Raw genomic sequence first — 16464 nt, forward strand, 5'->3', positions numbered from 1 at the left:
CACAAACCAGGGAGAGTGCCGCTGTGTCTCACACACACCAGCAGTACACCAGGGAGATGTGCCGCTGTGTCTCACACACACACAAACCAGGGAGAGTGCCGCTGTGTCTCACACACACACAACGGGAGAGTGCCGCTGTGTCTCACACAACCCACACACACAAGGAGAGTGCCGCTGTGTCTCACACACACACACAAACCAGGGAGCGTGCCGCTGTGTCTCACACACACACAAACCCAGGGAGAGTGCCGCTGAGTCTACTACACACACACACAAACCGTGAGAGTGCCGCTGTGTCTCCACACACACACCAAACCAGGGAGAGTGCCGCCTGTGTCTCACACACACACCACACCAGGGAGAGTGCCGCTGTGGTCTCACACACACCACCACACCAGGGAGAGTGCCGGCTGTGTCTCACCACACACACACCGGGTGAGTGCGCTGTGTCAACCCACAACACACACCAAGAGAGAGTGCCGCTGTGTCTCAACACACACACACACACAAACCAGGGAGAGTGCGCAGTGTCTCACACACACACCACAACCAGGGAGAGTGCCGCTGTGTCTCACACACACACAAACCAGGGAGAGTGCCGCTGTGTCTCACACACACACACAAACCAGGGAGAGTGCCGCTGTGTCTCACACACACACAAACCAGGGAGAGTGCCGCTGTGTCTCACACACACACACACACACCAGGGAGAGTGCCGCTGTGTCTCACACACACACAAACCAGGGAGAGTGCCGCTGTGTCTCACACACACACACACCAGGGAGAGTGCCGCTGTGTCTCACACACACACACAAACCAGGGAGAGTGCCGCTGTGTCTCACACACACACAAACCAGGGAGAGTGCCGCTGTGTCTCACACACACACACACAAACCAGGGAGAGTGCCGCTGTGTCTCACACACACACACACAAACCAGGGAGAGTGCCGCTGTGTCTCACACACACAACACAAACCAGGGAGAGTGCCGCTGTGTCTCACACACACACACACAAACCAGGGAGACAGCCGCTGTGTCTCACACACACACACAAACCAGGGAGAGTGCCGCTGTGTCTCACACACACACACACAAACCAGGGAGAGTGCCGCTGTGTCTCACACACACACACACAAACCAGGGAGAGTGCCGCTGTGTCTCACACACACACACAAACCAGGGAGAGTGCCGCTGTGTCTCACACACACACACACAAACCAGGGAGAGTGCCGCTGTGTCTCACACACACACACAAACCAGGGAGAGTGCCGCTGTGTCTCACACACACACACACACACCAGGGAGAGTGCCGCAGTGTCTCACACACACACACACAAACCAGGGAGAGTGCCGCTGTGTCTCACACACAAACACACAAACCAGGGAGAGTGCCGCTGTGTCTCACACACACACACACAAACCAGGGAGAGTGCCGCTGTGTCTCACACACACACACACACCAACCAGGGAGAGTGCCGCTGTGTCTCACACACACACACACCAGGGAGAGTGCCGCTGTGTCTCACACACACACACACACCAGGGAGAGTGCCGCTGTGTCTCACACACACACACACAAACCAGGGAGAGTGCCGCTGTGTCTCACACACACACAACCAGGGAGAGTGCCGCTGTGTCTCACACACACACACCAGGGAGAGTGCCGCTGCGTCTCACACACACAAACACACACCAGGGAGAGTGCCGCTGTGTCTCACACACACACACCAGGGAGAGTGCCGCTGTGTCTCACACACACACAAACCAGGGAGAGTGCCGCTGTGTCTCACACACACACACACACAAACCAGGGAGAGTGCCGCTGTGTCTCACACACACACACACACAAACCAGGGAGAGTGCCGCTGTGTCTCACACACACACAAACCAGGGAGAGTGCCGCTGTGTCTCACACACACACACACAAACCAGGGAGAGTGCCGCTGTGTCTCACACACACACACACAAACCAGGGAGAGTGCCTCTGTGTCTCACACACACACACACAAACCAGGGAGAGTGCCGCTGTGTCTCACACACACACACACACAAACCAGGGAGAGTGCCGCTGTGTCTCACACACACACACAAACCAGGGAGAGTGCCGCTGTGTCTCACACACACACACACAAACCAGGGAGAGTGCCTCTGTGTCTCACACACACACACACAAACCAGGGAGAGTGCCGCTGTGTCTCACACACACACAAACCAGGGAGAGTGCCGCTGTGTCTCACACACACACACACACAAACCAGGGAGAGTGCCGCTGTGTCTCACACACACACACACAAACCAGGGAGAGTGCCGCTGTGTCTCACACACACACACACAAACCAGGGAGAGTGCCGCTGTGTCTCACACACACACACACAAACCAGGGAGAGTGCCGCTGTGTCTCACACACACACACAAACCAGGGAGAGTGCCGCTGTGTCTCACACACACACACAAACCAGGGAGAGTGCCGCTGTGTCTCACACACACACAAACCAGGGAGAGTGCCGCTGTGTCTCACACACACACACACAAACCAGGGAGACAGCCGCTGTGTCTCACACACACACACACCAGGGAGAGTGCCGCTGTGTCTCACACACACACACACACACACCAGGGAGAGTGCCGCTGTGTCTCACACACACACACACAAACCAGGGAGACAGCCGCTGTGTCTCACACACACACACACACAAACCAGGGAGACAGCCGCTGTGTCTCACACACACACACACAAACCAGGGAGAGTGCCGCTGTGTCTCACACACACACACACACACACCAGGGAGAGTGCCGCTGTGTCTCACACACACACACACCAGGGAGAGTGCCGCTGTGTCTCACACACACACACACACACCAGGGAGAGTGCCGCTGTGTCTCACACACACACACACAAACCAGGGAGAGTGCCGCTGTGTCTCACACACACACACACAAACCAGGGAGAGTGCCGCTGTGTCTCACACACACACACACACACCAGGGACAGTGCCGCTGCGTCTCACACACACACACACAAACCAGGGAGAGTGCCGCTGTGTCTCACACACACACACCAGGGAGAGTGCCGCTGTGTCTCACACACACACAAACCAGGGAGAGTGCCGCTGTGTCTCACACACACACAAACCAGGGAGAGTGCCGCTGTGTCTCACACACACACACACAAACCAGGGAGAGTGCCGCTGTGTCTCACACACACACACCAGGGAGAGTGCCGCTGTGTCTCACACACACACAAACCAGGGAGAGTGCCGCTGTGTCTCACACACACACACACCAGGGAGAGTGCCGCTGTGTCTCACACACACACACACAAACCAGGGAGAGTGCCGCTGTGTCTCACACACACACACACAAACCAGGGAGAGTGCCGCTGTGTCTCACACACACACAAACCAGGGAGAGTGTCGCTGTGTCTCACACACACACACACAAACCAGGGAGAGTGCCGCTGTGTCTCACACACACACAAACCAGGGAGAGTGCCGCTGTGTCTCACACACACACACACACACACCAGGGAGAGTGCCGCTGTGTCTCACACACACACACACACACACCAGGGAGAGTGCCGCTGTGTCTCACACACACACACACAAACCAGGGAGAGTGCCGCTGTGTCTCACACACACACAAACCAGGGAGAGTGCCGCTGTGTCTCACACACACACACCAGGGAGAGTGCCGCTGTGTCTCACACACACACACCAGGGAGAGTGCCGCTGTGTCTCACACACACACAAACCAGGGAGAGTGCCGCTGTGTCTCACACACACACACACACCAGGGAGAGTGCCGCTGTGTCTCACACACACACACACAAACCAGGGAGACAGCCGCTGTGTCTCACACACACACACACAAGGGAGAGTGCCGCTGTGTCTCACACACACACACACAAGGGAGAGTGCCGCTCCCTGGTTTGTGTGTGTGTGTGAGACACAGCGGCACTCTCCCTGGTGTGTGTGTGAGACACAGCGGCACTCTCCCTGGTTTGTGTGTGTGTGAGACACAGCGGCACTCTCCCTGGTTTGTGTGTGTGTGTGTGAGACACAGCGGCACTCTCCCTGGTTTGTGTGTGTGTGTGTGAGACACAGCGGCACTCTCCCTGGTTTGTGTGTGTGTGTGTGAGACACAGCGGCACTCTCCCTGGTTTGTGTGTGTGTGAGACACAGCGGCACTCTCCCTGGTGTGTGTGTGTGTGTGTGAGAGACACAGCGGCACTCTCCCTGGTGTGTGTGTGTGTGTGTGAGAGACACAGCGGCACTCTCCCTGGTTTGTGTGTGTGTGAGACGCAGCAGCACTGTCCCTGGTGTGTGTGTGTGTGAGACGCAGCGGCACTGTCCCTGGTGTGTGTGTGTGTGAGACGCAGCAGCACTGTCCCTGGTGTGTGTGTGTGCGTGTGAGATGCAGCGGCACTCTCCCTGGTGTGTGTGTGTGTGAGACACAGCGGCTGTCTCCCTGGTGTGTGTGTGTGTGTGTGTGTGAGACACAGCGGCACTCTCCCTGGTGTGTGTGTGTGTGTGTGTGAGACACAAACCAGGGAGAGTGCCGCTGTGTCTCACACACACACACACAAACCAGGGAGAGTGCCGCTGTGTCTCACACACACACACACAAACCAGGGAGAGTGCCGCTGTGTCTCACACACACACACCAGGGAGAGTGCCGCTGTGTCTCACACACACACACAAACCAGGGAGACAGCCGCTGCGTCTCACACACACACACACAAACCAGGGAGAGTGCCGCTGTGTCTCACACACACACACACACACAAACCAGGGACAGTGCCGCTGTGTCTCACACACACACACACACACACCAGGGAGAAAGCCGCTGTGTCTCACACACACACACACACACCAGGGAGAGTGCCGCTGTGTCTCACACACACACACACAAACCAGGGAGAGTGCCGCTGTGTCTCACACACACACACAAACCAGGGAGAGTGCCGCTGTGTCTCACACACACACAAACCAGGGAGAGTGCCGCTGTGTCTCACACACACACACACAAACCAGGGACAGTGCTGCTGCGTCTCACACACACACAAACCAGGGAGAGTGCCGCTGTGTCTCACACACACACACACAAACCAGGGAGACAGCCGCTGTGTCTCACACACACACACACAAACCAGGGAGACAGCCGCTGTGTCTCACACACACACAAACCAGGGAGAGTGCCGCTGTGTCTCACACACACACACACAAACCAGGGAGACAGCCGCTGTGTCTCACACACACACAAACCAGGGAGAGTGCCGCTGTGTCTCACACACACACAAACCAGGGAGAGTGCCGCTGTGTCTCACACACACACAAACCAGGGAGAGTGCCGCTGTGTCTCACACACACACACACACACAAACCAGGGAGACAGCCGCTGTGTCTCAGACACACACACACACACACACCAGGGAGAGTGCCGCTGTGTCTCACACACACACACACACACACCAGGGAGAGTGCCGCTGTGTCTCACACACACACACACACACACACACCAGGGAGAGTGCCGCTGTGTCTCACACACACACACACACACACACACCAGGGAGAGTGCCGCTGTGTCTCACACACACACACACAAACCAGGGAGAGTGCCGCTGTGTCTCACACACACACACACAAACCAGGGAGAGTGCCGCTGTGTCTCACACAATGGGCTGAGTATTATGATACCTGCATTTTTTACTTTAAAGTATTTTTCCTACAATAACCCTTTTTAATGGGCTGAGTAAATTTGAGGGAAATGTCTGAAAATTATCTGTATATATAAAAATACTAAAGAGAAATGAGAAAAAAATATTTTCAAGGTAGGCCTACAGTGTTCAAATTGACAGTAATCCATATAATCTCCAGTAGCAATTTTTTGAAATCTATAAAATCAACTCTAGAATGAAAGATTAGCATTTATATAACAAGTAAATAGCATCTGCATATTGTGTGTAATATGTCTTCTATTTTAATTTTGTACCTATGGTTTTATCTTTTAACACTGTTTGATACTTAAACCTTTTCAATGTGACTATTCAGAATGCTTTTTTGCAATAGAAATATATATGTTAGATGGTCACAAGATGGCAGTGGTACAATAATGAATGGTCACATGACAACAGGTGAATAATTGACCAGGTGTAAAGTATTTAAATGATGAATCAGTGTATGTTCAGTATACATGACTAAGGACCTATAGCAGGTCTGAAACGTTGTATGTTTGTCTAAGACCCCATTAATGAAGAAATAAAGGTCTTTTAATTATTGGTGGCTGGAACAAATCATTATTTCTGCTTGGAGTGTTTGCAGGATAAGGCAGATCCTGGGTTCCGTGCCCCACAAGCCACATATCTTTTGGTGCTGTTTTCCACACTTTTCTTTGAGGATCTCACACACCCACACACCAGGGAGAGTGCCGCTGTGTCTCACACACACACACACACACACCAGGGAGAGTGCCGCTGCGTCTCACACACACCAGGGAGAGTGCCGCTGCGTCTCACACACACACACACCAGGGAGAGTGCCGCTGTGTCTCACACACACACACACCAGGGAGAGTGCCGCTGTGTCTCACACACACACACACACACACACACCAGGGAGAGTGCCGCTGTGTCTCACACACACACACACACCAGGGAGACAGCCGCTGTGTCTCACACACACACACACCAGGGAGAGTGCCGCTGCATCTCACACGCACACACACACACCAGGGACAGTGCTGCTGCGTCTCACACACACACACACCAGGGACAGTGCCGCTGCGTCTCACACACAAACCAGGGAGAGTGCCGCTGTGTCTCACACACACACACCAGGGAGAGTGCCGCTGTGTCTCACACACACACACACACACACCAGGGACAGTGCTGCTGTGTCTCACACACACACACACACACACCAGGGACAGTGCTGCTGTGTCTCACACACACACACACCAGGGACAGTGCCGCTGCGTCTCACACACAAACCAGGGAGAGTGCCGCTGTGTCTCACACACACACACCAGGGAGAGTGCCGCTGTGTCTCACACACACACACACACACACACACACACCAGGGAGAGTGCCGCTGTGTCTCACACACACACACACCAGGGAGAGTGCCGCTGTGTCTCACACACACACACACAAACCAGGGAGAGTGCCGCTGTGTCTCACACACACACAAACCAGGGAGAGTGCCGCTGTGTCTCACACACACACACACAAACCAGGGAGAGTGCCGCTGTGTCTCACACACACACACACAAACCAGGGAGAGTGCCGCTGTGTCTCACACACACACACACAAACCAGGGAGAGTGCCGCTGTGTCTCACACACACACAAACCAGGGAGAGTGCCGCTGTGTCTCACACACACACACACAAACCAGGGAGAGTGTCGCTGTGTCTCACACACACAAACCAGGGAGAGTGTCGCTGTGTCTCACACACACACACACACACACACAAACCAGGGAGAGTGTCGCTGTGTCTCACACACACACACACAAACCAGGGAGAGTGTCGCTGTGTCTCACACACACACACACAAACCAGGGAGAGTGCCGCTGTGTCTCACACACACACACACAAACCAGGGAGAGTGTCGCTGTGTCTCACACACACACACACACAAACCAGGGAGAGTGCCGCTGTGTCTCACACACACACAAACCAGGGAGAGTGCCGCTGTGTCTCACACACACACACACAAACCAGGGAGAGTGCCGCTGTGTCTCACACACACACAAACCAGGGAGAGTGCCGCTGTGTCTCACACACACACACACAAACCAGGGAGAGTGCCGCTGTGTCTCACACACACACAAACCAGGGAGAGTGCCGCTGTGTCTCACACACACAAACCAGGGAGAGTGCCGCTGTGTCTCACACACACACACACAAACCAGGGAGAGTGCCGCTGTGTCTCACACACACACACCAGGGAGAGTGCCGCTGTGTCTCACACACACACACCAGGGAGAGTGCCGCTGTGTCTCACACACACACACACAAACCAGGGAGAGTGCCGCTGTGTCTCACACACACACAAACCAGGGAGAGTGCCGCTGTGTCTCACACACACACACCAGGGAGAGTGCCGCTGTGTCTCACACACACACACACAAACCAGGGAGAGTGCCGCTGTGTCTCACACACACACAAACCAGGGAGAGTGCCGCTGTGTCTCACACACACACAAACCAGGGAGAGTGCCGCTGTGTCTCACACACACACACACAAACCAGGGAGAGTGCCGCTGTGTCTCACACACACACACACACAAACCAGGGAGAGTGCCGCTGTGTCTCACACACACACACACACCAGGGAGAGTGCCGCTGTGTCTCACACACACACACACACACACACCAGGGAGAGTGCCGCTGTGTCTCACACACACACAAACCAGGGACAGTGCTGCTGCGTCTCACACACACACACACAAACCAGGGACAGTGCCGCTGTGTCTCACACACACACAAACCAGGGAGAGTGCCGCTGTGTCTCACACACACACACACAAACCAGGGAGAGTGCCGCTGTGTCTCACACACACACACACACCAGGGACAGTGCCGCTGTGTCTCACACACACACACACACAAACCAGGGAGACAGCCGCTGTGTCTCACACACACACACCAGGGAGACAGCCGCTGTGTCTCACACACACACACACACACCAGGGAGAGTGCCGCTGTGTCTCACACACACACACACCAGGGAGAGTGCCGCTGTGTCTCACACACACACACACACACCAGGGAGAGTGCCGCTGTGTCTCACACACACACACACACCAGGGAGCGTGCCGCTGTGTCTCACACACACACACACACACCAGGGAGAGTGCCGCTGCGTCTCACACACACACACACCAGGGAGCGTGCTGCTGTGTCTCACACACACACACACACCAGGGAGAGTGCCGCTGCGTCTCACACACACACACCAGGGACAGTGCCGCTGCGTCTCACACACACACACCAGGGACAGTGCCGCTGCGTCTCACACACACCAGGGACAGTGCCGCTGCGTCTCACACACACCAGGGACAGTGCCGCTGCGTCTCACACACACCAGGGACAGTGCCGCTGCGTCTCACACACACCAGGGACAGTGCCGCTGCGTCTCACACACACACCAGGGACAGTGCCGCTGCGTCTCACACACACACACACCAGGGACAGTGCCGCTGCGTCTCACACACACACCAGGGACAGTGCCGCTGCGTCTCACACACACACACACCAGGGACAGTGCCGCTGCGTCTCACACACACACACACCAGGGACAGTGCCGCTGCGTCTCACACACACACCAGGGACAGTGCCGCTGCGTCTCACACACACACACACCAGGGACAGTGCCGCTGCGTCTCACACACACACACACCAGGGACAGTGCCGCTGCGTCTCACACACACACACACCAGGGACAGTGCCGCTGTGTCACACACACACACCAGGGAGAGTGCCGCTGTGTCTCACACACACACACCAGGGACAGTGCCGCTGCGTCTCACACACACACACACACACCAGGGAGAGTGCCGCTGCGTCTCACACACACACACCAGGGAGAGTGCCGCTGCGTCTCACACACACACACCAGGGACAGTGCCGCTGCGTCTCACATGCACACACACCAGGGACAGTGCCCCTGCGTCTCACATGCACACAGACCATTAAGAGTATTGTTACATCAGACACAGGTGGACAATTCTATCACGTACCTGTGAGTTCTGTAAGTTGAGGCTTTGAAGTTGAGCGCAGTTAGATGCTGCAGAGAGCAGGGCATCCGATGTGACTCCGCTACAGTGAGATAATGTGAGGGAGGAAAGGAGTGGGCACGAGGCAGACAAGGACTAAAAAAAAATTAGAAAAAAAGAAATTAAACAGCACAGTTCTACCCCCACAGGGGAGTACCAACTGTGCCAGGTAAGTACATAGGCACAGAGAGGTGTAACTAGCAGATATCCAGATGACAGTGTGACATGCGTCTGTATAAGTATGCGTGTATATACTGCATGCATCTACATGTATATGCATATAAAACTAAGTACGTACTAGTGCACATGCATGCACGTTAGTCTGTACTCTGTGTGAGTATGTATAGTATACACGTTAGTCTGTACTCTGTGTGAGTATGTATAGTATGCACGTTAGTCTGTACTCTGTGTGAGTATGTATAGTATACACGTTAGTCTGTACTCTGTGTGAGTATGTATAGTATGCACGATAGTCTGTACTCTGTGTGAGTATGTATAGTATACACGTTAGTCTGTACTCTGTGTGAGTATGTATAGTATGCACGTTAGTCTGTACTCTGTGTGAGTATGTATAGTATGCACGTTAGTCTGTACTCTGTGTGAGTATGTATAGTATGCACGTTAGTCTGTACTCTGTGTGAGTATGTATAGTATACACGTTAGTCTGTACTCTGTGTGAGTATGTATAGTATACACGTTAGTCTGTACTCTGTGTGAGTATGTATAGTATACACGTTAGTCTGTACTCTGTGTGAGTATGTATAGTATACACGTTAGTCTGTACTCTGTGTGAGTATGTATAGTATGCACGTTAGTCTGTACTCTGTGTGAGTATGTATAGTATGCACGTTAGTCTGTACTCTGTGTGAGTATGTATAGTATGCACGATAGTCTGTACTCTGTGTGAGTATGTATAGTATACACGTTAGTCTGTACTCTGTGTGAGTATATATAGTATGCACGTTAGTCTGTACTCTGTGTGAGTATATATTTTATGCACGTTAGTCTGTACTCTGTGTGAGTATGTATAGTATGCACGTTAGTCTGTACTCTGTGTGAGTATGTATAGTATGCACGTTAGTCTGTACTCTGTGTGAGTATGTATAATATGCACGTTAGTCTGTACTCTGTGTGAGTATGTACAGTATACAAGTTAGTCTGTACTCTGTGTGAGTATGTATAGTATGCACGTTAGTCTGTAGTCTGTGTGAGTATGTATAATATGCACGTTAGTCTGTACTCTGTGTGAGTATGTATAGTATGCACGTTAGTCTGTACTCTGTGTGAGTATGTATAGTATACACGTTAGTCTGTACTCTGTGTGAGTATGTATAGTATACACGTTAGTCTGTACTCTGTGTGAGTATGTATAGTATACACGTTAGTCTGTACTCTGTGTGAGTATGTATAGTATACACGTTAGTCTGTACTCTGTGTGAGTATATATAGTATGCACGTTAGTCTGTACTCTGTGTGAGTATATATAGTATGCACGTTAGTCTGTACTCTGTGTGAGTATGTATAGTATGCACGTTAGTCTGTACTCTGTGTGAGTATGTATAGTATGCACGTTAGTCTGTACTCTGTGTGAGTATGTATAGTATACACGTTAGTCTGTACTCTGTGTGAGTATGTATAGTATGCACGTTAGTCTGTACTCTGTGTGAGTATGTATAGTATGCACGATAGTCTGTACTCTGTGTGAGTATGTATAGTATGCACGATAGTCTGTACTCTGTGTGAGTATGTATAGTATGCACGTTAGTCTGTACTCTGTGTGAGTATGTATAGTATGCACGTTAGTCTGTACTCTGTGTGAGTATGTATAGTATACAAGTTAGTCTGTACTCTGTGTGAGTATGTATAGTATGCACGTTAGTCTGTACTCTGTGTGAGTATGTATAGTATGCAAGTTAGTCTGTACTCTGTGTGAGTATGTATAGTATGCACGTTAGTCTGTACTCTGTGTGAGTATGTATAGTATGCATGTTAGTCTGTACTCTGTGTGAGTATGTATAGTATGAACGTTAGTCTGTACTCTGTGTGAGTATATATAGTATGCACGTTAGTCTGTACTCTGTGTGAGTATGTATAGTATGCACGTTAGTCTGTACGCTGTGTGAGTATGTATAGTATGCACAATAGTCTGTACTCTGTGTGAGTATGTATAGTATACAAGTTAGTCTGTACTCTGTGTGAGTATGTACAGTATACAAGTTAGTCTGTACTCTGTGTGAGTATGCTGTCGGCATTTATCATTGCACCAGCAGTTCTTGTGAACTGCTAGTGCAATGCCACCCCCTGCAGATTCGTGGCCAATCGACCGCTAGCAGGAAGTGTCAATCAACCCAATCGTATTCGATTGGGTTGATTTTTGTCCGTGGCCTCACAGCAGGCGGACAAGTTATGGAGCAGCGGTCTTTAGACCACTTCAGGCTCGCCAGAAACAAGGGGCATCAAGCGCCAAACAGATGTTGTTCATCTGAGGTTGTATTTACCTCATTTTGTGACCTGGTAATGACTAGATTGTTATTATGTCCTGATGGGAAAAAACATAATTTATGCTTACCTGATAAATTTATTTCTCTTGTGATGTATCGAGTCCACGGATTCATCCTTACTTGTGGGATATTCTCCTTCCCAACAGGAAGTGGCAAAGAGAGCAGCCACAGCTGTCTATATAGCTCCTCCCTTAGCTCCACCCACCAGTCATTTGACCGAAGGCTAGGAAGAAAAAGGAGAAACTATAGGGTGCAGTGGTGACTGAAAGTTTTAAAATAAAAATATATGCCTGTCTTAAAAAACAGGGCGGGCCGTGGACTCGATACATCACAAGAGAAATAAATTTATCAGGTAAGCATAAATTATGTTTTCTCTTGTAAGATGTATCGAGTCCACGGATTCATCCTTACTTGTGGGATAAAAATACCAAAGCTTTAGGACACGGATGAAGGTAGGGACAAGACAGGGACCTTAAACTGAAGGCACCACTGCTTGTAGAACCTTTCTCCCAAAAAATAGTCTCTGAAGAAGCAAAAGTATCAAATTTGTAAAATTTGGAAAAAGTATGAAACGAAGACCAAGTCGCCGCCTTACAAATCTGTTCAACAGAAGCCTCATTTTTAAAAGCCCATGTGGAAGCCACAGCTCTAGTAGAATGAGCAGCAATTCTTTCAGGAGGCTGCTGTCCAGCAGTCTCATAGGCCAAACGGATGATGCTTTTCAGCCAAAAGGAAAGCGAGGTAAGCCGTAGCCCTTTGACCTCTCTGTTTACCAGAATAAACAAACAAACAAAGATGTTTGACGGAAATCTTTAGTTGCTTGTAAGTAGAACTTTAAAGCACGAACCACATCAAGATTGTGTAACAGACGTTCCTTCTTAGATGAAGGATTAGGACACAGAGAAGGAACCACAATCTCTTGATTGATATTCTTATTAGAAACAACCTTAGGAAGAAACCCAGGTTTGGTACGCAAAACCACCTTATCTGCATGGAAAAAAAGGTAAGGGGAATCACATTGTAAAGCAGATAGCTCAGAAACTCTTCGAGCCGAAGAGATAGCTACTAAAAACAAAACTTTCCAAGATAGAAGCTTAATATCTATGGAATGCATAGGTTCAAACAGAACCCCTTGAAGAACTTTAAGAACTAAGTTTAGGCTCCATGGCGGAGCAACAGGTTTAAATACAGGCTTGATTCTGACCAAAGCCTGACTAAATGCTTGAACGTCTGGGACATCTGCCAGACGTTTGTGTAGTAGAATAGACAAAGCAGATATTTGTCCTTTTAAGGAATTAGCAGATAATCCGTTCTCCAAACCTTCTTGGAGAAAAGACAATAGTCTAGGAATCCTAACCTTACTCCACGAGTAACCTTTGGATTCACACCAATAAAGATATTTGCACCAAATCTTATGATAGATCTTCCTGGTGACAGGCTTTCTAGCCTGAATCAGGGTATCAATGACCGACTCAGAGAAACCACGATTTGATAGAATCAGGCGTTCAATCTCCAAGCAGTCAGACGCAGAGAAATTAGATTTGGATGCGTGAACGGACCTTGGATTAGAAGGTGCCGCCTCATTGGCAGAGTCCACGGTGGAACCGAGGACATGTCCACTAGGTCTGCATACCAAATCCTGCGTGGCCACGCAGGTGCTATCAGAATTACCGAAGCTCTCTCCTGCTTGATTCTGGCAACCAGACGTGTGAGGAGAGGAAACGGTGGAAATACCTATGCCAGATTGAAGGACCAAGGCACTGCTAGAGCATCTATCAGTACCGCCTTGGGATCCCGGGACCTGGACCCGTAACGAGGAAGTTTGGCATTCTGATGAGACGCCATCAGATCCAATTCTGGTGTGCCCCATAGCTGAATCAGCTGGGCAAATACCTCCGGATGGAGTTCCCACTCCCCCGGATGAAAAGTCTGACGACTTAGAAAATCCGCCTCCCAGTTCTATACCCCTGGGATGTGGATTGCTGAGAGATGGCAAGAGTGATCCTCTGCCCACCGGATTATTTTGGTTACCTCCATCATCGCTAGAGGACTCCTTGTTCCTCCTTGATGATTGATATAAGCTACAGTCGTGATGTTGTCCGACTGAAACCTGATGAATTTGGCCGCAGCAAGCTGAGGCCACGCCTGAAGCGCATTGAATATCACTCTCCGTTCTAGAATGTTTATCGGGAGGAGAGCTTCCTCCCGAGACCATAAGCCCTGTGCTTTCAGGGAGTTCCAGACTGCACCCCAGCATAGCAGGCTGACATCTGTCATTACAATGAGCCACTCTGGCCTGCGGAAACACATTCCCTGAGACAGGTGGTCCTGAGACAACCACCAGAGAAGAGAGTCTCTGGTCCCCTGGTCCAGATGCAGATGAGGAGATAAATCTGCATAATCCCCATTCCACTGTTTGAGCATGAATAGCTGCAGTGGTCTGAGGTGTAGGCGGGCAAAAGGAACTATGTCCATTGCCGCTACCATAAGTCTGATTACCTCCATACATTGAGCCACTGATGGCCGAGGAATGGAATGAAGAGCTCGGCAAGTGGTTAAGAGTTTTAATTTTCTGACCTCCGTCAGAAATATTTTCATTTCTACCGAGTCTATCAGAGTCCCTAGGAAGGAAACTCTTGTAGGAGGGAAGAGAGAACTATTTTTTATGTTCACTTTCCACCCGTGAGCTCTCAGAAAAGCCAACACGATGTCCGTGTGAGACTTGGCTAGCTGGAAAGTCGACGCCTGAATTAAGATGTCGTCTAGATAAGGCGCCACTGCTATGCCCCGTGGTCGCAGAACCACCAGAAGGGACCCTAGCACTTTTGTGAAAATTCTGGGAGGCGTGGCCAACCCAAAGGGAAGGGCCACAAACTGGTAATGCCTGTTTAGAAAGGCGAATCTGAGAAATTGATGATGATCTCTGTGAATAGGGATGTGTAGATACACATCCTTTAAGTCCACAGTAGTCATATATTGACCCTCCTGGATCAGAGGTAAAATAGTCCTAATAGTCTCCATCTTGAATGATGGAACCTTGAGGAACTTGTTTAGAATTTTGCGATCCAAGATTGGTCAGAAAGTTCCCTCTTTTTTGGGAACCACAAACAGGTTTGAATAAAACCCTAGCCCCTGTTCCTGTATTGGGACTGGGCGGATCACCCCCATGGTATGTAGGTCTTCTACACAGCTGGTTTACAGACAATCGAGAAATGTGAAATCTCCCCCTTGGAAGGGAGTCTTTGAATTCCAGAAGATATCCCTGGGACACAATTTCTATAGCCCAGGGATCGTGAACATCTCTCGCCCAAGCCTGAGCGAAGAGAGAGAGTCTGCCCCCTACTAGATCCGGTCCCGGATCGGGGGCTACCCCTTCATGCTGTTTTAGAAGCAGCTGCAGGCTTCTTGGCCTGTTTACCCTTGTTCCAAGCCTGGTTAGGTCTCCAGACTGACTTGGATTAGGCAAAATTCCCCTCTTGCTTTGCAGTATAGGAAGCTGAAGCGGGACCACTCTTAAAGTTCTGAAAGGAACAAAAATTATTCTGTTTGGTCCTCATCTTATTTGATCTATCCTGAGGGAGGGCATGACCTTTCCCTCCAGTGATGTCTGAAATAATCTCTTTCAGTTCAGGCCCGAATAGGGTCTTACCTTTGAAAAGGAATGTTCAAAAGTTTAGATTTAGAGGACACATCAACAGACCAGGACTTAAGCCATAACGCCCTGCGTGCTAAAATGGCAAAACCTGAATTCTTTGCCGCTAATTTAGCCAGTTGAAATGCGGCATCTGTAATAAAAGAATTAGCCAACTTAAGGGCCTTAATTCTGTCCATAATCTCCTCTAATGGAGTCTCCATTTGAAGAGCCTCCTCTAGAGCCTCAAACCAGAAAGCAGCTGCAGTAGTTACAGGAACAATGCACGCAATAGGTTGGAGAGAAAAACCTTGATGAACAAAAAATTTCTTCAAGAGACCCTCTAATTTTTTATCCATAGGATCTTTGAAAGCACAACTGTCTTCGATAGGTATAGTTGTACGCTTAGAGTAGAAATAGCTCCCTCCACCTTACGAACTGTCTGCCATGAGTCCCTTATGGTGTCAGATATGGGAAACATTTTCTTAAAAACAGGAGGGGGAGTGAACGGAATACCTGGTCTATCCCACTCCTTAGCAATAATATTCACAATCC

The 16464-nt window shown here is 50.5% G+C and overlaps 1 protein-coding gene across 2 annotated transcripts in view; it reads right to left on the reverse strand.

Annotated features, from left to right (window-relative positions):
* FBXL6 (F-box and leucine rich repeat protein 6) overlaps window positions 1-16464 on the reverse strand; it is a 441814-nt gene that overhangs the window by 184366 nt on the left and 240984 nt on the right. For both annotated transcript variants that reach the window (XM_053715504.1, XM_053715503.1), the window contains one exon: window positions 9742-9873. In XM_053715504.1, the coding sequence (XP_053571479.1) occupies window positions 9742-9873 (132 nt within the window). The remainder of the gene's footprint in view (window positions 1-9741; window positions 9874-16464) is intronic.

The sequence above is a fragment of the Bombina bombina genome, chromosome 5, assembly GCF_027579735.1.
Source record: "Bombina bombina isolate aBomBom1 chromosome 5, aBomBom1.pri, whole genome shotgun sequence".
Taxonomy (NCBI): domain Eukaryota; kingdom Metazoa; phylum Chordata; class Amphibia; order Anura; family Bombinatoridae; genus Bombina; species Bombina bombina.